Source organism: Gasterosteus aculeatus, chromosome 1, assembly GCF_964276395.1.
Source record: "Gasterosteus aculeatus chromosome 1, fGasAcu3.hap1.1, whole genome shotgun sequence".
Classification (NCBI taxonomy): domain Eukaryota; kingdom Metazoa; phylum Chordata; class Actinopteri; order Perciformes; family Gasterosteidae; genus Gasterosteus; species Gasterosteus aculeatus.
Window position 1 is genome coordinate 5277963 of NC_135688.1, and position 21515 is coordinate 5299477.

The 21515-nt window shown below is 47.1% G+C and overlaps 3 protein-coding genes across 6 annotated transcripts; 2 read left to right on the forward strand and 1 right to left on the reverse strand.

Moving 5' to 3' along the window:
* The first annotated feature begins 80 nt into the window (after positions 1–80).
* Positions 81–11170, forward strand: vmp1 (vacuole membrane protein 1). Of its 4 annotated transcripts, none has more exons than XM_040191393.2 (12): positions 81–398; positions 806–917; positions 1210–1342; positions 1509–1599; positions 2046–2156; positions 5175–5342; positions 5594–5725; positions 6707–6787; positions 6930–7046; positions 8070–8131; positions 9604–9703; positions 10203–11170. In XM_040191393.2, exons 2-12 carry the CDS (start codon positions 836–838, stop codon positions 10344–10346), a joined length of 1221 nt encoding a protein of 406 aa, XP_040047327.1. In that variant the 5' UTR covers positions 81–398; positions 806–835; the 3' UTR covers positions 10347–11170. The 4 variants fall into 4 exon arrangements, with proteins under 4 accessions (XP_040047327.1, XP_040047342.1, XP_040047335.1 ...); XM_040191408.2 differs by having other exon boundaries at positions 188–273; XM_040191401.2 differs by having other exon boundaries at positions 232–390.
* tubd1 (tubulin, delta 1) lies at positions 11165–14482 on the reverse strand. Its single transcript, XM_040191378.2, has 8 exons — positions 13885–14482; positions 13646–13793; positions 12699–12915; positions 12392–12623; positions 12138–12302; positions 11898–12026; positions 11593–11776; positions 11165–11506 (listed from the first exon to the last, which is right to left on the reverse strand). The coding sequence occupies exons 1-8, from the start codon at positions 14033–14035 to the stop codon at positions 11401–11403; spliced, it is 1332 nt and encodes a 443-aa protein (XP_040047312.1). The 5' UTR covers positions 14036–14482; the 3' UTR covers positions 11165–11400.
* A 115-nt stretch (positions 14483–14597) lies between these two features.
* rps6kb1b (ribosomal protein S6 kinase b, polypeptide 1b) lies at positions 14598–21508 on the forward strand. The gene is made up of 15 exons (XM_040191350.2): positions 14598–14789; positions 15990–16033; positions 16146–16266; positions 16448–16516; positions 17853–18000; positions 18076–18133; positions 18236–18336; positions 18543–18633; positions 18746–18836; positions 18936–19043; positions 19152–19214; positions 19315–19392; positions 19523–19630; positions 19946–20058; positions 20246–21508. The coding sequence occupies exons 1-15, from the start codon at positions 14721–14723 to the stop codon at positions 20499–20501; spliced, it is 1518 nt and encodes a 505-aa protein (XP_040047284.1). The 5' UTR covers positions 14598–14720; the 3' UTR covers positions 20502–21508.
* Positions 21509–21515: the final 7 nt, after the last annotated feature.

Genomic DNA, 21515 nt, shown 5'->3' on the forward strand with positions numbered 1-21515 from the left:
CGATTGGACCAACAAACACTTTGCGGAAATACGTCTTCTATAGAATTTCACAATAAAAGCATCCACTTTCTGAGGTATATCTTATTATTAAATGTAAAGGTAATTCACTGCTCTATTAGGCTGCACCTTGTTTTCACCTTCATACAACAGGTTATTACCCCGTACCATGACAATATACTCGCTTGACAAATAATATTTCACGCCTGAACATTACCACCGTTTTTACTTTTAAACGTCAAGCGTTTGCATCCGGGTCTAGAGGACAGGAAAGAGGTACGGCTGTCATATGACTTTAACAAAAATCGCTCTAGATCCTCTCTATTTGGAGTAAATGTTGTCATTACTATAGCAGCAGTACGACAAGAAACGCTTTTACAAACCTCCCCACAAGTAAGGCGGTGAGTTATTGATTTTAAAACATTTTCTTTGATGTAAAAACTGCCTACGTCCCTAGCTTAGCCATTAGCATGTTGGCTAGCCGGTTAGCATGTGGCTGATTGTCATTTGGCATCACTTGTTGTTACATAGTGACCCATTGAGTGACTACCATTGAGTAAACCATGAAGGATATTGCCATTAGGCAGAGTGTACAGTTTTTTCTCTTTTCGCTTGAAGGGCATTTTGTGTCTTCTAATCCCATTTGCTTGCCTAGTGTCGCGTTGACGAGATATTTGCCTTGACAGTGTTCTTTTTTTAATCTGATAAGGATTTTTTGGAGGTTGTATACTGTTAATGGGAAAGTACGGGAGGGGGGCCGCGACTGTTAAACCACAGACTCCCAACTTTCCTCTGTCTTTCCTCCTAGACTTCCTGACCCGCTCAGACCTCGACAGACATGGCAGCCAATGGGGCCAAATGTGAGCAGAAACAACAGAAACGTGCGGGCGCCAAAGACAAACAGAATGGCAAGGCCACAGGTTGGTCAAAATCCCACTTTTAACTTTTTGTACTGCAGAAAAGTCATCTCTGAGGGGGGGTCACTGACACGTTGAGCTCGTGTTATCGTCTCTGATGACACATCACCGCCATAAAAGTTAGATTGACAAAGGTCATGAGCACGCTGATTTGTTTCATAACTTCATAACTTCTCCTGCTTGTTGATGTCACGTGTGCGTGTCATGCATTCAGCAGAGCCCCTTCCGCAGACCACAATAGTGGAAGCGTGCGTCGCGGTATTTGAGGCTGATTGCAGTTGTGTTCTCTCCCCAGACTCTTCGGTCAGAGAGCGGCGGCAGAGAGATAAGGAGGACCGCCTGTCTCTGGTGGTGTGGAGGAGGCCCGTCACCACGCTACACTATTTCCTCCTGGAGACTCTTATCAAGCTAAAGGAGTGGACCGTTAAGTAAGAAACACAACAGGGTTTTTTTTCTAGTTTTACCAGGAAGTCAGGACACATTTTCTTTCCTTGTTGCCGCAGTCTGTGTAGCTCCAGTGGTTGTTTAAAGCGGACATACTTAGTTAGAGCTTGTCGTCTTCTTCACATCTCGTTTCCTTTCCTTCCCGCTCAGGCTTTGGCAACGACGAGGCACCGTGTGCTTAGTTCTGTTGTTATGTTCTCTGTTCTCCATCGCCTACTCTACCGAGGGAGCGCACCAACAAGTGAGTAATGTTAATGATCCACGCCATCGCCGTGTCGCCGGCCGGTTCAAAGGTTAATGATAAGTCCCCCTGTCCACCTGAAAACTTTCTTGTAAGGAAGCTGTTGGGAAATAATGAGGTCTGAGCGGCAGTCGAGTGACCCTTGATCATACAGGCGGTTGGCTGGAAGTTCTGTTTACGAATTCTTCTGTGCCGTGGTCCGTTACTGTTTGCTTAAAGCGTCGTCACGCTTCAGCGCAAAATTCAGCCTCCTGGATTCCTCACATTTATAATGATGAACTAATGTGTAGCTCACGAGTAAATCTTAAGTAAATCTTTGGGTACGGCGTGAAATCTGAGTGAAGGAAAGTGTTTTTGTTTTGTTTTTAAAAGACAATTCTGTAAATAAGAGCCATTTCCTGTTTCTCCTCCCTTCTGATCTGTTGTATTTACTGTCCACACTGTAGTATGTTCAGTACCTGGAGAAGCGGTTCCTATGGTGTGCCTACTGGGTCGGCCTTGGGATCCTGTCCTCTGTCGGCCTTGGAACTGGCCTGCACACCTTTCTCCTCTACCTGGTAAAGTAACATGTTAGCGGTGTACGCACCAGTTTTTACAATGGGTTAGAATAAAACACAGACACAGAGATCAGGCTGCACTGAATTGGGAACGTTCTGCTATCCGAGCAGCCGCCTCGCCGCTAGGGCAGCTGTGGCTGTGATGGAATCTCCCAGTTTATGACCGGCAGTATGGCAAAAGGCTAACAAACGCATCTCTAATGAATTTAAAAGCAGCTTCTGTTCAGAATATAAATAAAGTTCAAACCGACTGGAGCAAATGTTGCAGGAATGTCATTTGAACAAGGAGCATGAAATTGTTGTATTGAAAACGGCCATTACTGATAAAATAACTGTCTCCAAACAGTCTAATAAAATGTAACAATAAAAACCTCTAATATACATTATATTCACATTTCTGGAGAAACTGACTCGGATGGCCAACATGTGTCCCATAATAATAATAATAATAATAATAATAATGGCTGGTAACCGTCATCATCTAATCAGCTGCATTCAGTATGTCCTGTGTCCTGTGTACATCTACAGTAGCCCGATGTACATTCCATCCAACACACCACAGACGTCCTTCTAGGCTCACCTGCTGGTGCTGGTGTGTGCGTGTCCGTTCCTGCAGTTTGCCACAGGATGGCGTCATGCATATATATATATATATATATATATATATATACACACACAGTATATGCTGTCTTTCACTCCTTCAAACTAATGCCACACTTCAGTCTCTCTCTCTACCAAAAGCTCAGCCTCTTTTTCTTTTCTTTTGTTTCTTTTTTTTTTTTTGTTGCTCCCTGACGTGCAGTCACAGGGTGACTTTATGACAGAGTGAGCAAAATGTGTGTCACTGGGTTGTGGTGAAGAAAGGAGAACGTAGCGACGTGAAACCGTAGTGCAGCGCAGTCCTCTTCAGGCCGATGATGTGGGCCCGCTGAGTCAGATGTTTCCATGATAATTAAATCATCGGAAAAAAGATATTTCTGTGACCTCCCCGTGTCAGAGACGCTGTCCACTCCTTCACTAATGCTTTACATTACATGTGTTTGTTCGATTGGGCTGACTGTCCTTTTGTTGTCTAGAGTCCTAAGATACTTTAACAAGGTAATGGCAGCGGTGGCTCACGCTTGGAAGGTGTGACCTCATCCTCTCTCCCCCGTCTGTGGGAGGGAGGTTTCTCTCCGAGGGTAAGCACCAGCTTCTCCCCCGTACAGAACAACCTAGCATCTGCTTAACCGCTTTCTTTTAAATGACCTTTTACTTTTGGAATGGATACTATCTTGAAAGCCATTTCTTCACATGAACTTTCCTTTGCCTCCCACTTTTAACGGCCTACTAGAGGCTTGTCTGATCTTGTGTTCTACTTAAGATGATGTTCCACACAAAACGTTAAAATACCCGTTTGAAACATTGTGTCCAGGTGCTAGCACGTTGCAAATATGTTGTCGGGTAATCCCATTCTTTTGAAATGAAAGAAAATCACAAGTGGGAGGGCTCTTTTGGTCCAAGTAGGGACAGAAAAATGTGCTTGTTTGAATAACGATTAAGTTGGCATGAACTGATCAAAATATACGATGGGCTTCCGCAGCGTGTTCGCGGGCCTGGAGCTTCGGGGGAGTGGTTCTGAGGAGGTTCAGGTCTCCGGGTCGAACCCGATGGACTTCATGAGAAATCCGCCCGCTCGCACTAATCCAGGCGTCCTTCATTGTGAAGCATTTTCTTTACCTTTCATACATGTAAAGCACATTAATACGTAGCCACGTATCGAGGATGACGTCATCGTGCTCATGGGAAAGGGGGATTCACTCATCGGTACGATCTCATGAGTCATCATGATGCTTTGGAGGTCATTGCAGTGCATCTCAGTGCTGGATTTTACTCGCAATAATGTAAGAGAATAAGAGGGAATGCATGCTTTATACATCACTTTTACATTTCTATCTGATAGTGATTTGAGTAAAGCGTCTTTTCCCCTGGGAACGGCTGGAGACGATGATGTTGATCCGAGTGGTTTCATGCCTCTCATTCAGGTCCAGTTTGAGCTCGACCAGCAGACGGTGGTTTACTAATTAATTGTTGGATTTCAATGTAATGTGCGGTGGGTTGTTTCTGAACATTTCTGGTGATGCGGAGACCCAAACCCAAGGGCTTCTGTCTTGTGGGTTCCAAGGGTCGAGATGTCAAAGCAGATTGCTGTGAAGTTTCCTGAACTCATTCATGCGAGGGGATGAATCGTTTTAATCACCCCGTGGCCCTTCCTGTCGCGTCCCAATAATGTTGCATATTGCAGAGCCATTACTGGTCACTGTGCTGCTTCTCCCATCCGGCGTGAAGCTGATGAGCTCTGCTGCTTCACGGGCCACTTGTCCTGTTCCCAGATGAGCCGGATTTCTAATCTTTTTATTGTTTTGATGGAAATCTACCCGGTCAACGGGACGCTGGGAGGAGAAGCGCTTTATCCGTCCTCTGTGCAAAGCGCCGCACTTCGGGGAGCAAAGAAGCTGAATGAAGGAATTTTGTTAAGTGAAGCCTGTTCGCTTTGAATCACGCTGTTCGTGTAAACCCAAAGAATCCACTTGTGCTCTTGACTCAGCGTGGGCGGGAGGAGGGGGGGGGGGGATTTCCAGTCAACGCAGATTAATTGTGAGCTGACGGTTCCATCTGCATCACCTGAAAGGCGCATAATGGAGGAGCTGTGCGGCGGTTGCAGGCGGGCCAGGTGGCTGAGCCCCACCGCACGTCTTCACCTTTCAAAAGGGTGACGCGCCCACCTGTCAGAGACCCAGTCAGCTGCCGTCTTTGTCTGTACCTGCGGCTCTGATGAGTCTGTTTAACCCCCCCCCCCCAACATCAGTCCTCCAGTACTCGTGCTGTGCAATATAGACTTATATCAAGGGTCAACAGTTACTAAATGCATGTGATATTTCACTTTTCTCCATTGAGAATATTCAAGAAAGAAACGACTACATGTGCCAGCACGTGTCCTTTGACGTAGCCCATCCCCCTCCGTCTGTCTCCTCTCAGGGTCCTCACATTGCATCAGTCACCCTGGCGGCATACGAGTGCAGCTCCACGGACTTCCCAGAGCCCCCGTACCCAGACCAGATAGTCTGTCCCCAAGGCGGAGGGGTGGAGGGAAGCATCTCCCTCTTTTCCATCATGTCCAAGGTCCGCCTGGAGGCCTGCATGTGGGTGAGTCGCAGATTGAGTAAATAAAGGAGACGATTCACTAATGCACACTGAAAAACGGAAAGAGTGTTACCCGGTGACGGGGTGGGGGCACTGTGCCAGATGGAAACAACACCCACCCTCATTGCAACATTCACTTGTGGAAGGCCAAAGAGTATTCTGATACTCTTAAAAAGCGAAAGCTAAATATGTGTTACTTCCGCAAAACCGTACGCTCATGCTGACTTGGAGCATTTTGAATTGTGGCGTTTCAGGGGGCGGGCACCGCCATCGGGGAGCTGCCTCCATATTTCATGGCCCGAGCGGCTCGTCAGTCGGGAGCGGATCCAGAGGATGAAGACTACGAGGAGTTTGAGGAGATGCTGGAGCAGGCGGAGGGGGCTCAGGTCCGAGTGACACACACACACACACACACACACACACACGTCTAGCAGATCATGTGCGCAAAAAATTGAAAGAATATGGATTTGAAGTTGCTAACGAAGCTCTTAACGCAAGATATCAGATTTTTTAATCTAACAGAAACTCGAGTTGACTTTGAATAGCTTACGTTTTCTTTACACAACCAATACGATAAGATCGAATCTGAGCTTATCATTTATAAGTGACCATGCAGCCACTGTCCAGTGATTGGTCTCAAAGTGCCATGTGACTTCAGTGAAGCTCCTCCCCCCCCTCGGTCTTCCAGTAAATCGGTGTGCTTTGTGGGTGAGTCAGCCTGAGCACCGCTCCCCCTTTAATTATCCCTCGGGTTTCTCTCACCCCTTTTCACCGACCTCTAATTTGAATGACAGACAGTTGTCAGGAACCGAGCTGACATGGCGGGAGACGGCTGAGATTAATGCTGAGTCAGCATGAAAACAAGAGAAATGGTGCACGTTGCCTTATTCCATATGCCACATTCACCAAATAATCTGTATTTTAAGTGTGGAGACTGAGCTGTAAAATTGACATTGATGAGTTGCCACTTCATGAATGTGCCTCCTGTGATCTTCACAACATGTTGTGCACAATAGTGTGAATGCAGCTGATGAGGCTTTCCAGCTGAAACATGTTTGTGTGCGCGCGCGCACACACACACACACACACGCAGGGTTGAATATCTAAAGCCACCAATCAACAAACTAAAACAAAATTTATTTTTATATTTTGTGCTCAGAAATAGCCAGTGTTTCACCACAGTTCTCTCAACGAGGCTCTCGTTTCTTGTCATCCGAACACCCACCACACTGTAAGAAATACAGATGCGTGTGTCGCTTTTAGACACGCGTGTATTTAAAAATTGTGCTTTTGTTTATAATAGTCACCTTTTGTTAAACTTATGCCCGTAATAAGCTTTAAATAGTTTTGTGTTCGTTTATTTGCAGGATTTTGTCACAAGAGCCAAACTGGGAGTTCAGCACATGGTGCAGAAAGTGGGATTCTTTGGGATCTTGGCTTGCGCCTCGGTAACTTCTAATAATTTCCCTGCAAGCTTTATGCATGAATAATCAGATGTCTTTCCTCATTTCAACATTAGGGAGTTAACATGTGACACGGGTCACGTCTAAGGCTGTGGATCATGAGTAACATGTGTTGCATGTGTTTCAGATCCCCAACCCCCTCTTTGACCTGGCTGGAATAACCTGCGGGCATTTCATGGTTCCTTTCTGGACCTTCTTTGGAGCAACGCTTATTGGTAAAGCCATCGTCAAGATGCATATACAGGTAAGTTGGCCTGACTAAAAGTTTCATACTTCTATTTTAACATAAAAAAAACCATACAGGCACACATGGCTTCAAATGTGACTCCTCTTTTGTCTCAGCTCATTGCAATTGTCCGTCCACATAGTGTAATAATGCATGTCAAAGAATCCACTCATTAGAGAGATGGAAAGGGATATGCACTGCTGAGCGATTCACAATCCCCACAACCTCAAAACGTGTGGGAGAAGCAGATCAAACGTGGAGCTGAGATCATCGCTCGCTGGCTGTGAGAAACCCCCCGCGGCGCTCTTCTGGTTAACTCTTTCCCTCTTCGCTCCAGTCCGCCGGGGATTCAGAGCCACGAGAAATTCTGGATTTTAAGAAGTCCACAGGATCAAAAAGACCTACTGTTAATTATGGGTCGATTGTTGAGTCTGCCCCGGCGGTGACTAAAGCCGACAGAACGAGGGCCCGGCTGAGTCGTGTTAACACACTAACCCGATCCATCGCGTGATGGTACCGCTCGGTGAGCTCACTCTGAGGCCTTCAGACAAAGGCTCATGGAGGATGCAGAGTGGACATGAGAGAAGGATATTAAACACGCTGTGAGGGGGGGGGGTTGTGTTATTTTTCTTTCTTTTTTTTTAAACTCCTGGGCATCACGTCTCACATCCTGTCTGATTTTGTCCAGGGGGGCATGTGTCACGCTGTCTGAAGCTCCCCCCCCCATCACCACAGAAACCCCCTCGCAGCGCAGAACATGGTTTACTGCTCAGTTTGGGTTTTGTAATTCGTGTGTCTGTGGACAGTGGCACATGTGGCAGATGTGGCCACAATTTCCCACAGCTGTGCCGCTAAAATACAAATAATTGAAATATGTTTTATCTGTCGATATATTTGTTTTTTTCTCTCTAAATCACCGCTTTGCATAAACTCATGATTTTATGTCAAGGAAACTTTCTCTGAGTTGTATACCTCCTATATATTCTACGTCTGTAATGCTTTTTTAACGCTTACTAATCTCTCCTTTTTGTTTTCTTACAGAAACTATTTGTCATCATCACCTTCAGCAAACACATAGTGGAGCAGATGGTGTCGCTCATTGGGTAAGTGTGTGTGTGTGTGTGTGTGTGTAAGTAAGTGTAAGGACCACCGGCTCGTCTGTGGCGTCACTGGTTTACGGGTGGCAATGCATTTGTAAACATTTTCAGATGCATTTTAACCGCTGATTGTAGTTCCTGTACGAATGAATGCTTTTACTGCGGGGGTGTACACGCATGCCCCACACACACAACCCTCCTGAGCGGCCTTGGTGCTCAGGCATGTGAGGTCCCATCCCAACATGTTGATCTGACTCATCCCGCTCAGCGTCGACTGAGACGTTGGCCGCGGTGAGTCTGAAATCGCAATCAGCGCCCAGAGAGAAATCGCTTTCTGATCGTTGGCCCAAATTCTGGGTTTAGCATCAATTTTAGGTGCTGAAAATGACCATCAAAGTAAGGAAAATATAAATAAAAGATACTAATTACTATTAACTTTTGGTCAAATGGTTAATTCTCAACCGGCCAAATAAAAGCAAGTGAAGAGTTTAATCAGACTTAATGTTCACAATAGACTTACATTAACTGCTCATTTTCTATATAACCAATCAAATGGCTGCTTTACGATTTATTTTATTTACGATCATTGTAGTGTCCCATGTTTTATTACTGTTGAAAAGGCGAAATCCCAGCTTCCTTCCCATGAAACTGGGATGGCCGTTGGTGACTCGCTGTGTGCTTCAGCTTGCCGTGCCGGTACAGGATGTTTTGTTTTTGTGTTCCCGTGTCATTTGAAAGAGATAGCAAGACAGACGAATGAGTCAAACTAAAGCCGGTTAGCTATTTTAAATGAGCAATTCCTGACTTCCCTTTGCCATTAGTTGTTGAGTCAATTGTCTAAAAACATGTTTATGTCTTAAAGTGGGGACACAACTGAATCCATTCAATGGGAAGACAGTATTTTTATTTTCTTGGTAATCCCTCGAAAAGAGAAACCGTTCAACTGCACCACCGCACACCAAAATCTCCAACAATAACTCATTTGCTTCTATGTGACATAAGGTTGGTATCCATTATGGCCGGCCCCCTGGTGAGCTAATCCACATGACCAAACAAGGACATGAGCACGCCCTGATTAGATATCTTTCCACAGGACGGCAACAATGGTGGGTGATGACATCATGTCGAGTCACTTCCTGATTTAAGGGGCTGACACAGGCTCCTATAGAGGGCTGAGGAGTATAAAGGGAGGGCAGAAGGGTTGCTGCTTCATTCCTCTCTGCTCCTGCTCACAGTGGGAGGCAGAGGTGGTGGAAGCTCCAGGATGGGCCCCACATGTAGGATGGGGGGCCCTCCGGCTGAGGACCTCGGGTGGTGTTCAGGGAAAGAGAAGACTTTTTAATGAAGTGCTCTTAGAGGGAACAAGCGTGTCTAAAGCTGCATGTTGAAGGAAGGGCCGTGCAAAGGGTAAGTTAACTGATGTCCCGTCCCCCCCGGTCTCTTGACTCTCTCGTCTGTGTGGATGTATTCGCTATCAGGTCTGTGCCCAAAGTGGGACCATCACTCCAGAAGCCCTTCAGCCAGTACCTGGAAGCACAGAGGAACAAGCTGCACCACGCCGGAGGAAGTGCACCAGCGGTAAGAGCCAAACCTTTGAATGGGGACTAAAGATTTAGTTGTATTTGTTGGCTAGGATAGACAAAGCTTTGAGGTTTTTGGAAAATATCAACATCAGAGTTGGATGCTTGTTTTAATAAAGCCCAACAGATGCTTTGAGGCAGTTATTTCCCTCAATTGTACAACATATTTTATTGTAAAGATCCTTAAATTGGGTTTTAACAGAAGTGACTAATCATCAGTGCTCTCTGGTGGACTAACTGAGCTTTTTTTTAAGTATCTCAAACCGGCATTTCTGTTCTGCAGTTTCTTTGTTATCTCCAGCTTATGCTTTATTTGCTGGCTCTAGTTTTTACTGCTGGAGAAACACACTCCATGGGTTATATACTGAAGTCTGTCATAAACGAATAAAACCCAAACAGTATTCACACTATTTGTTTTCCCCGTGAGCTGTAATACCACAGCCTGCTTTTTAAAAAAACTTCATAGCAATAACTGATCCCGACTTTTGGGTTTCCAGGACGAGAACTGGCTGTCGTGGGTGTTCGAGAAGGTGGTGCTGGTCATGGTGTGCTACTTTGTCACTTCCATCGTCAACTCCATGGCCCAGAGCTACGCCAAGCGGCTGCAGCAGCAGAGGCACTCGGAGGAGAAGACCAAGTGATGGAGGGACGAGCCGAGGCAAACGTCCAAGTGACTGTGTGCGTCTCAGCCACTTACAACTTAACAGACTCACACCCCCCCTCCGGCCCTCCTCCCCCATCCATTCTCAGAGGCCGACCAGTCGAGAACCAGGCACTATTTGTTGGTTGGTGTGTGCGTGCGCGCTTGCTCATGAGGATGAATGTGCGGTTTAAAGTTTGTCCCTCTTCAGGTTTTGTAGTTCTTCCTCTCATCTCACGGTTTGAGTGTGTGTCTAGTGCGATTTGGTTTTACTGCTTTTCTTAACATGTTAGCTTTTGTTTAAATTAACCCATTTATTGACCTCAGATGTAAAGCAGCAGTCGGGTGGTGACTGCCGTGTAGGTGCAGTGCCCATCAGATGCGATGCCTTATGCAAGACGGGGAGGTCTCGCTCTTCGATAAAGTTCTTGACTCTTAACTTAATTTTATTTAATTTTGTGACATTTCCGTATGAATGGATCGATCATGACTTGTTTGTACAGTGTGCTGCCAACATAACTGCTGTGGACGGGGTTTAATTTGTCCTCATATTTTTGTCATGTTTAACATCGACACCAGATCAGTCTTTTTTTTTTTTTTTTGGTCTCTGGAATTGTTTTTTGAAATGGTGAAAAAGCAATATCAACTCCAAACAGTGTGGTATTGATGGGTTGCACATTGTGTAAATATCTTGATCTCCTTGACAGTATGCACAGATGTATTTGTATTCTAATGGTCTGTGTGGACATGAGTTAACTTGAACCAAAACAAAAAAAGGTTATCATTTGTAAAGTGACATTGTACTCTCGGCTAACTAGATCCATTGCTGGATACGTTTGATCATGACAATCTTTCCCAACAGATCGGCCCTTTGTTGTCGTCATTGAGCTGAGTCAATCTGAAAGCATTATTTGACGGTTATCTAAACTTATAAAAGTGCCAACAGAATTTGAGTACCAATGATACTTAGTATTTCAATTAAAATGTATTTTAATTCCATAAAAAGCATTCTCTGCAGTCCAAAGCACCAGCTGGTGCTGGTTAGTTTTCTCCCTTCAGTGCAGTTGACTATAGCTGGAGACGACTTGCTCAATGGATGTGAAGCAGTCTAGAAAGTCCTCCTCTGAGATCCCAAACTTCATGTACTGGTGGAGGTAGGCCCTTTAACGGAGGAACAGAAAAAGTGATTCAAAAGACATTTAATTAAAAAAAAATGAAATAGTTCCTGTCTAACCGGGTTGACTCACCTGGATGCAAACATATTCCAGGCTTTCCCCACCATGTCATCCAGAGGTCTGAGCAGAGCCTGGCTGTTACTGACCAGCGTTGCACATTTCTCATACTTATTAAAAGGCACAGGGGATTTCCACAAACTGAACGCTTCTTCTGGTGAGAGCCAGGAGGTGTACAGGGCCGGGTCCTCAAAGCCCCCTGTGGAGGGTACATCGGTTACATCTCTGGCGTCATGCAGAGCGCCCGGTCTCTCCAGGAGGATCTCCCTTATTTGCCTTTTTGGAGTCATCGGGTAAAATAAAACAAATCTCAACCAGACCTGTCTCTGCGCTGTACACGTCTTTCCCTCTCAGTACGAGCAGGTTGGCCAGGGACCGGTTAAAGCCGGATCCCGCGGGACTCCCGGTCCGCGCCGAACCACCAGGCGGACGGACCTGCCAGTCGATACCTGAGACGGGACAGGGGACAACCCTCCGCAGGTGTTTCACCAAGGCCGTGCGACCGCTCGATGAACGAGCAGCTGAAACTGAATTGGCAGGTCAGAGGGGACGGAACTTGCCTTCCTCCATCTTGGTGTTGGAGACGAGCATCTGTCGCAGGTGTTTGAGCAGGCTCGGCCAGCTGAACGTGCTGTAGGCCATGGAGGAACTGGGCACCTGGGGGACGGTGCACACACTGAGCAGCTTGTACTCCGGGTGGCACGAGAGGGCGCTCGCCAGCTCCCCTGAGGAGAGAGCAAGGAAGCGGACCCGTTGGTCCTGGGGGCTTAACCCGGTGGCGGGGGACATTTTCTCGCGTCTCGCCGTGTCTCACCCAGGGGGTTTCTGCCGTAGGCTCCTCGGGAGTCGGCGGTGAGCGCGGGCTGCAGGACGCTGGCCAGCTGGTGAGCGATCACGCGGTTGACGTCGCCGAAGGAGATGTGTTTGATGTTGAGCAGCCGGCCGCAGATCCTGTGCACCGTGTCGTTCTCGTGCACCAGGATGGCGTCCGACAGCTGGTAGAGGTGCGCCAGCGTCAGCACCGAGTTGTAGTTCTGGACAATCACCTGGAGGCGTTTTTTTTGGTTTGTTTTATTTAAATCACATTTTAATAGCACGTTGTAGTCATAATAAAAAGGTACCTCGCCGGTCCCGTAGGGCCACGTGAGGTGGTTGAGGATGAAGGACTTTGGGTAGGTGTCTCGCAGACACTGGGTGACGTAAGTACCGACGCCGGACCCCGTCCCCCCCGCCACGCTCATCATGGCCATGAGGCCGGCCAACCGGTCGCAGCGCTCCACCTCTCGCCTCACCAGCTCCTCCACCACGTCCCTGTGACGCGGCCCGTGGACGCAGTACCTGGTGGGACACATTTTTTACCCCACAATATATTTCTGTACTCAGGAGGACTGAGTTTGTGTTGTGGCTGCAGGAAAAATGTTCACACTCAGTTACATTTTGTTTGTTTTGAAGGATGAAACGGTCCCAACTTTTTTTTTTTACGTTTAAAAAAAATGAACTTTGATGCTTCATTCTCAGAACTGAAACAATAAATTGATAAATAAGGGGGTGGACAGTCAATCAATTATTTATTTCAGTTATTGAGCAACAGGAACCCCGTATTGTTTACTCCGTATTAGGACACCATGGAGTCGAGTCCACAGTTCATTATGATGGATGGAACGAGGGGGGTTGAGGTGTCTTATTTTTCTTAAGTTTCTAATAGTCACCTATAGTGATGGTTTGATGCTTTTCTTTGTAGAATAAATACATACTAAAAAGACACAACCTAAGGCTCTGACAGAACACTTATGTGCATTTATGATCATTTTTCTAACAGCTACAAGACAAAAGAGAAAATTATTAGCAAATTAACCCATAATGGGTAATATTTAAAGTAAAATTGAGTTTCTTGGATGAACTCACAACAAGTATTGAGTGAAGTCATCAGAGCCATCTTCAAAACCACGGGCATAATAATAGTAAAAAGCCTTTGAGTTGGGTTTGCTTTGACACGTGACACCGTATCACGCGGTGGAGCAGATTATTAGTTTTGACAGGTTTCATTTGAGGAGGTCAAAGGTCATACCCGTTGGCCCAGTTGTTTCCAGAGCCCTGCTTCTGGCTGAAGTGGGAAGCCTCTCCGTACCTCCACGCGCCGGACTTTGCGGCCCTGCTCACGCTGTGGTTGATCACTTTGGGCTCCATGTCTACCAGGACCGCCCTGGCCACCAGCTCTGGTATTCAGACAGGGACACACGTCGCTCGTTATTAACGCAGACGCTCGTGCCACCCGGAAGTGGAAGAGGCCGCGGATCGGCTGTTTACCTCCGCGGGGTGTTTGGTGGAAGAACCGCTCGCGGGCCGCTGCGCAGAACGCTTTCTTCTGTCCCTCCAGGGCGTCGCTGCTGATGACGTCGAACACCTCGGGACCCACCTGGTTACCGCACTGACCGAGCTGAACCGTTACGATGGACATCTTTACACCCGGCGGGTGGTTGTGGAGTGGGGGGGGGGGGCTTTACGGGAGGATCGATAGAAACGATGGGGGTATCAGAACATAGAGTCAGGGAGTGAAAGGTTCCATGATCGAGTCCCCGGAGATGTCTGCATCTTTCGTGTTTGAAAAGCGGCGCTCGTTCTGTCGTCGGCTACGACGAGAAGCTCCACGGGGATTTCCGGCCTAAGTTATCAAAACTTTCAAAATAAAACTCCTGATCATGTGTACCGTTGTTACAAATTGTTTGAACACCAACAAATATAGTAAATGTCTAATTCAAATAATTGTGACGGCATCATGGATAGGTCCTTTTTATTGGATTTAGTATTTATTGCCTGCATTGATTGGATTTTAGTTAACTTTATAGGTTCTTTTCAAATCTGTCGATTATCTAAAGGGGTATCCGAAGGGCGCGCTGTGACAATAAAACGATGTATTTAGGTTATTTAATTCTTCATTTTAATGTGAAGTAAATGTACTGTTGTCGGTTTATGACCAAAAATAAAAGCGAGTCGCTCAGGGCACCGCCCCTTTTGTCGAATGTTGCAGTGCGCATGCTCAGTGTAGTAGCCGGTTATGGCGGCGGTGTGTGTTTGTACATGAGGTGGGGGGACGCCTGCTATTCTTGCGGTCTGTGACGGAGCCATCCGAGCGAAGCGCTGCCATGGCTGGTGTGTTTGACATTGATTTGGACCAGCCGGAGGAAAATGTCTCCGACGATGAGAACGAGGAGGTACTTTTAACGGAAGATGTTGCGCGCGACTGCGAGAGTTGTCACGGCAGAAACTCTCCACGCGAAGTAACTAGAGCAGCTAGCCAGCTAGCCCGCTAGCCGCCACAGGCCCCCGAAGCCGGAGCTCTCCGGCCTTTTCCCCCGGCAGGGATAGCGGAGGCTAATGCTAGCTAGCCTGGCCGCGATCATCACAGAGCTGTCACTTGTTCTGTTTTATTCAACGGCGGCGATAGCTACGCGGGGGGCTGCGTGTGGTATTGACCCCGTCTCGTACCAATAAAACCCTTCGCTGTCATGTCAAGAGTTGTGCAAGCAGAGCCTCACTTGGCCAAAGGTGCTGCGGTAATAAATGTGACTCTCCGAGCAACAGTTTATTATGACAAGACAAGACAGTTACAGAGTGTGACTGTATGGACATAAAACTGGTGCCTGTGTGTTTCCATTCTCGCACAGACCAAAGTGCAGCAGCACGACACAAAAACTGAGTGAACAAAACTTAGTACAACAATTACATAAAGCTGTTTATCACGAATTATCATTGTATTTTGTGTAAATACTGCTTAGTTCCATTGCCCATCCAGTATATTGCATGCTATTAAAGTGTTATAACAGTCGATGCATATTGTTACTGGTCGCAATTATGCATGCACATCAGGTCTGAAATATTCATAAAGATCAATAGATTTGCATCATGTTCATTTACATTCTATGTAACAAAGAATTAGGAAACGTATCCCTCGCACTGTCACGTCACCGCTCCTCTTTTAATGACACCTTTATCAACTTGCAGATATAGTTAAGTTCATGACTCAATGACCTTTTAGTCTATAAATTTACCATAAATATGAAATGCTGTTTACAGTCAACAGGATCCAATGTGATGTCATCAAATTCCTTTTTTGTTTGACCAAAACAAAGAATTTGTTATCTGTTTGCCGTCAGATCAAAATGTCATGAAAACGGGGAAAAGCAGAAAATCCTCAAACCGGAGAAACTGGAACGAGACAATTATCATTTGTGTTGTATCGTAGTATTAAAGCGTACCATCGCACGGACGGAAACTCCCTTAAGAGTGTAAATTCTCCTAAAGAGTGAACGAATAAAAAATGAAAAACTGACACAAATGTGGATTTGTTCCATCTACTTGCGCATTAGATCCGAAAAGCTTGATTACCTTTTTTTTTTAACTTTTCCTTGCAGGTTCAAATCACTGATATCATGGACCAGTGCAGCGGATTTGAGTTGTAAGTTTTCACTCTTTCTCTCAGTCTTTGTGTTGGTGTGTGTGTGTGTATGTTTCTGTTCTTTTGCAATCGAATGGGTGAAAACAAAAATACACTGAATGTGTCTCTGCAGCAACATGGACGACTGTGAGAAGATTGAGATCTCGGAGGACAACGTCAATCAGGGGACGGAGAACATCCGACCTGAGTGCTTTGAGCTGCTGCGGGTCCTGGGGAAAGGTGGTTACGGAAAGGTACTTGTTGTACCCCAGAGGCATCACGCCTTGAGAAAGTACACACAACGTATACACTCACTCCTACAAATGCACACTTTGGACTATTTTCCCTCTGGAATGCGGGCTTTTGGATAACTCAGCCATAACAATCCTCCAAGCGTTTCCTTCAACATGCCGATCCTCTCCCCTTGTTGTGCAGGTGTTTCAAGTCCGAAAAGTTGTCGGAGCTGCATCGGGCAAAATATTTGCCATGAAAGTTTTAAAAAAGGTACATTTTTCTGCTTACTTCAGTTTGTATCCTGTGAACATAATTGCATGCTTGTTTTTGTTTTTTTCACGAATAAACACTACATTGCTTCTGTCTGCAAATATTGGCTGTCCTTGAAGCTGGCGGTGGGGTAAGATTTCACTGCCATCTGGTAGAGCGCCATCATCGGTGCGCTGCTGCTGCTGCTGCAGCCGTGCCACCTAGAAACACTCTGCCTCAGCCCATTAGATTCCGCTTGATGTTCACACAGCTTCCGCTTAGTTCGCCAAAACGACCCCCTGTGACACATCGGAGACCTGCCGGGCCGTTACAGCCGCTCAGCTTCAAACTGGCAGGCGGCATAGCTTTCCCGAGAGCTTGTATATTTCGAGTAGAGACCAGCCCAGATGTGAAGTGTCTCGGGGAAAGACTTCAGTCCTGACTTTGAATTCTCAGTTTTGCATTTTGCCATTTGTCAGGTTTATCAGGTCAGCAAGAGTTCTGAGCAGGTCGATAGAAACGTGACGAATGGCAACCTACAAATCTATTTAGTTTTTTAGTGAACAAAAGAAGTTTGTGATAGAAGTGCTATAATGCTGTAATCAGTGTACATTTTCAGAAAAATGTAATTTGTTTTACTCATTTTTAAATAAGGTCCCTTTTGTATGTGTTTATTGCATCTAACCACAAAGGGAAAAAACAAATGGAAGTCAGTTTATTCAGGAATGCTCTATTAATAAGTCTTATACCAATTATGTAATTTCTCCTTAAATGTGAACTTTGATTCTTTGCTGTTCTGTTTCCTTGCCGAGAAGGAAAGGACTTAGACTTCAGTGAGCATTGCATGATTCCTAATCAGCCACAAGACATTCTGTGCTTTCAGTTACAAAGCTCGTACTGCAACATTCCCGCCCCGGTCTCTGTTCAGCTTCTGTTGTGTGTTCCTGACACCCGAAGCCGAGACAACATTGCTGCTGACAGGCGGCCGTGTGGGGAGCCGCAGCAACACGAGACCCTGCACATATAAAACAGCGTAGTGACTCTCCACGGGATTTTAAAGCAGCGTTTTTATTGTGGAGCTTTAGGGTTGAGTGAGTGGGCTTGACACAAGAGGCTTGTTGAACTGTATGTGCTGATTTATACTCCGGGAATAATTAAGAGATGTCACTCTTTCATCTCCGTGACACATTCGTCCCGCCCTCTCCGGTTCGGCGTCATGGAATTTTCACTTTTGCTACGTTGATAAGTCACCGTAGAGCAAAACAAGCAAGATGAAAGCATTGTGTCCCCATTGTGTCTGCCTCTAGAGGTGACTGATGTTTGTGTACTCCTTCGGGGTGGGGGGGGGGGCGCACAGGCCATGATTGTACGCAACGCCAAGGACACGGCCCACACGAAGGCCGAGAGGAACATCCTGGAGGAGGTGAAGCATCCCTTCATAGTCGACCTCATCTACGCCTTCCAGACAGGAGGGAAGCTGTATCTCATCCTGGAGTACCTGAGCGGTCAGTACGAGAAATACACAAACGCACACAATCTGCCGGATTGCTAACGGCGTTAACATGTGTTGACCCGCGCAGGAGGAGAGCTCTTCATGCAGCTAGAGCGGGAGGGCATCTTCATGGAGGACACAGCGTGGTGAGACCGGTTTGTGTTTGTAGTGAGCAGTGACCTCGCTCTCATCTGCTGGGAAATGAGCTATTTAGTTTGTTGAACTTATTTTCATTCTTTTCTCGTTAGTTTCTACCTGGCAGAGATCTCCATGGCTCTGGGCCACCTGCACCAGAAGGGCATCATCTACAGAGACCTGAAGCCTGAGAACATCATGCTCAACAACCATGGTGTGTGTGTGTGTTTCTTTGTATACATGTGTCAACATTAACGCAAACCTTCCCACATGATTTCTCCAATGATAATACATTTCTTTCAAACAAAATATGCAAAAAGACAATGTTACATATATAAAAGTAAAGAGCTGGTTGCTGGTTTCACAACCCTTAACGATTGCATCTGGATCTGTGCTGTTCCCCCCCCCGCCCCCCCTCAGGGCATGTGAAGCTGACCGACTTCGGGCTGTGTAAAGAGTCGATTCACGACGGCACAGTGACCCACACCTTCTGCGGGACCATCGAGTACATGTAAGTGCTCCTTCACTCGCACACAGATAGGCTCCCTCTTCACTCCTCATCCTCCATGTCGAGTGTCGACTCGCTCGCCTTTGAGACAAAACGTCCCCCGCTGCCGTTGCAGGGCTCCGGAGATCCTGATGAGGAGCGGACACAACCGAGCGGTGGACTGGTGGAGTCTGGGCGCTCTGATGTACGACATGCTCACAGGGGCGGTCAGTGAAACCTTCACAGCACAGTATTAAAACACTACTCTACTATTTGGGAATGTTTGAGTGACCCCCCCCCCCCCCTCTCCCCTCCCACCACCACAGCCACCATTTACCGGTGAAAACCGCAAGAAGACCATTGATAAGATCCTGAAGTGTAAGCTCAGCCTCCCACCCTACCTCACACAAGAAGCAAGAGATCTCCTGAAACGGGTATCTCCTGTCTGCTTAACGCTTACACCGCACGCGTTTATCCCAAAATAAGTGTCGCGTTGCCGTACCACCGTGTTGTTTTTGACTCTCGACTGCCGGCTTGTACAGTTGTTGAAGAGGAACGCCTCCTCGCGGCTGGGAGCGGCAGCGGGGGACGCCGCAGAGGTGCAGGTGAGAAGATGGTCACACCCGCAGGTTGACGTCCTCCCCCCCCCCCTCTCCTCCCCCAGTGTGGACGCCAAGTTTCATGGCCCCTGTCTTTGTTTTTTAGGCGCATCCCTTCTTCAAGCAGATCAACTGGGAGGATTTACTGGCTCGGAAAGTGGAGCCCCCCTTCAAACCCTCCCTGGTGAGCGGCGTGTTGAGATGAGATTTCTTGTTCCAGTCCTTGGTGTTGTTACTCGACACACACACACACACACGTGCTCACGTTACTGCCCCTCGTCACCTGTGTCTTCTCTTCCCTTGCCTCTGGGCAGCAATCGGCTGAAGACGTGAGTCAGTTCGACTCCAAGTTCACCAGTCAGACGCCGGTCGACAGCCCGGACGACTCGACGCTCAGTGAAAGTGCCAATCAGGCCTTCCTGGTAACGTTTCTGGCTAAATGTTCATGTTTTGTTCTGCCTCCGCAGCCTGCTCGTGTATACTTGTGTACTTTTCCTAGATTTGGCTTAAAAATCCTACTAACTGAAGGAGGCTACTGATTTACAATGTCAGACATTTGTCCCTCAGTGTCTAAAAGGATGAAACGATGACATTTCACACAGACATGGATCTAATCTGCAATAAACGGGTCAATCAGTGAGGTGGATCAACAAATGCCTTCCGATGCACGTTGCTGCTCCCGACTCGGCCTAAAAAGAGGTCTTCCTGTGTCTCTGTGTCTGTCTCTGTCTCTGCAGGGTTTCACATACGTCGCTCCGTCGGTCCTGGAAAACATCAAAGAAAGGTTTGCGTTTGAGCCAAAGATCCGCTCCCCTCGGCGCATCATGGGAAGCCCTAGAACACCTCTCAGGTACGCCGGGGTGTCACAGCTGCCCCCCCCCCCCCCCTCTTTTACATCGAGGATTACTTAACAGCTTATTTTACATCTTTTTTTTACATCATGCAACATGTTAAGAAAACAAATCTCACACGTGTCCACGATGGACGTTGTTCCTCGGTCACATCTGTCCGCTTCCTTCCCCCTTTTGTCCCTTCAGCCCGGTCAAGTTCTCAAGCGGGGACTGCTGGGCCCGGAGCCCCCATGTCCCCGGCGCGGGACCAAGTGTCCTCCAGTCCCCTCAGGACCAGGCCATGGAGCTGTCCCACCCCGAGCAGATGGACGTCACGGCGAGCTGCGAGGCCTCGGCGCCTCTCCCCATCCGCCAGCCCGCCGGGGCCAACGCGGCTCAGGCGAAGCAGCAGGCCTTCCCGAGCCTGGCCAAGCGGCCCGAGCATCTACGTATGAACCTATGACCCGCCGCGCCGCTTTAGGAAACTTTTTTTTTTAAAGAAACAAAGCAAAAAGAAATGGATGCCAGAGACGAATCCAATCCAAAATTGCACATCCGCACACTCCACGCGCTGTCGCGACCGGGAGTCTGTGCGCGGGTCTGCGACCAGCGACAGCGGCGCCGCACCGGTTCCCCTCGGACACCTCAGGTCTCGTGACCTCTTCCTTCTGCCACCCCTCCTCCTCTCTGAACTGGACTTGTAGGGCTGGGAACCCGTTGAGGTGCCACAGGCCTTTTGTGCGACGCGGAAATCAAAGGCGACAACGTTCGACAACAGTATGCAAGCTATTCACTCTCAACATGCCGTCAGTCTGCTGTACAAGATGGCGTCCAAAGTGCTTTGTGCTATTTGAATGAAAGCCGGTGAGGCTAACTGCTTCCAATGGGAGATTTTAAAAGTTCTTCTGACAAAAAAAATAAATAAAAAAGGCTTCCTGACTGTGAATGAAATGATAGATTAGGTTAATTATTGAAAAGGAGCATTGTGAGCAGCGGACCAGAAGAAGTTCTGGTGTTAATGAATAGAGCTTCATGTTGTAAGATGTGTTACACAATGAACGCATTAACTGTGCTATACATCAATGACGAATCAAAGAGCCAAAGTTAAACAAGAAAGCGTTGACTTTTTACATTCTCTCGGCATTATAGGCTTTTACTCGATGTGAACCGTACTTTGGTTATCTGCTCTTAAGGTGTGCGTCACACAGTAGGATGAATCACTGGATCAACTCGATCGCCACAAAAATATCAAACTGATCTTGGTGCTGCTTTGCGTGATACCGCGGGCGTCAGCGCTGAGTGATGTCATACTGGAGACCACAGCAGCAGTTGATCTGGATCTGCAGTTGTGGGCTTCAAGGCTCAGAAAACATTTATAGCCTCTTTCATCAGCGCACTTGTTTAAGAGGGACATTTTAGAAATCCCCAAAAGCAAGAAAAATTCAAATAAAATGAAAAAGACAATTCAAATTGCATT

Excerpts from the sequence above, each read along its gene's own strand:
- tubd1 (XM_040191378.2), bottom strand. The coding sequence starts at position 14,035 with ATGTCCATCGTAACGGTTCAGCTCGGTCAGTGCGGTAACCAGGTGGGT. Across the intron at positions 12,916-13,645 it reads GGAAACAACTGGGCCAACGG|GTACTGCGTCCACGGGCCGC; the intron begins GTATGACCTTTG and ends GTGTCCCACCAG. Across the intron at positions 12,624-12,698 it reads GGCCCTACGGGACCGGCGAG|GTGATTGTCCAGAACTACAA; the intron begins GTACCTTTTTAT and ends AAACGCCTCCAG.
- rps6kb1b (XM_040191350.2), top strand. The coding sequence starts at position 14,721 with ATGGCTGGTGTGTTTGACATTGATTTGGACCAGCCGGAGGAAAATGTC. Across the intron at positions 16,034-16,145 it reads CAGTGCAGCGGATTTGAGTT|CAACATGGACGACTGTGAGA; the intron begins GTAAGTTTTCAC and ends GTGTCTCTGCAG. Across the intron at positions 18,337-18,542 it reads CATCATGCTCAACAACCATG|GGCATGTGAAGCTGACCGAC; the intron begins GTGTGTGTGTGT and ends GCCCCCCCTCAG.
- vmp1 (XM_040191393.2), top strand. The coding sequence starts at position 836 with ATGGCAGCCAATGGGGCCAAATGTGAGCAGAAACAACAGAAACGTGCG. Across the intron at positions 2,157-5,174 it reads ACACCTTTCTCCTCTACCTG|GGTCCTCACATTGCATCAGT; the intron begins GTAAAGTAACAT and ends GTCTCCTCTCAG. Across the intron at positions 9,704-10,202 it reads CCGGAGGAAGTGCACCAGCG|GACGAGAACTGGCTGTCGTG; the intron begins GTAAGAGCCAAA and ends TTGGGTTTCCAG.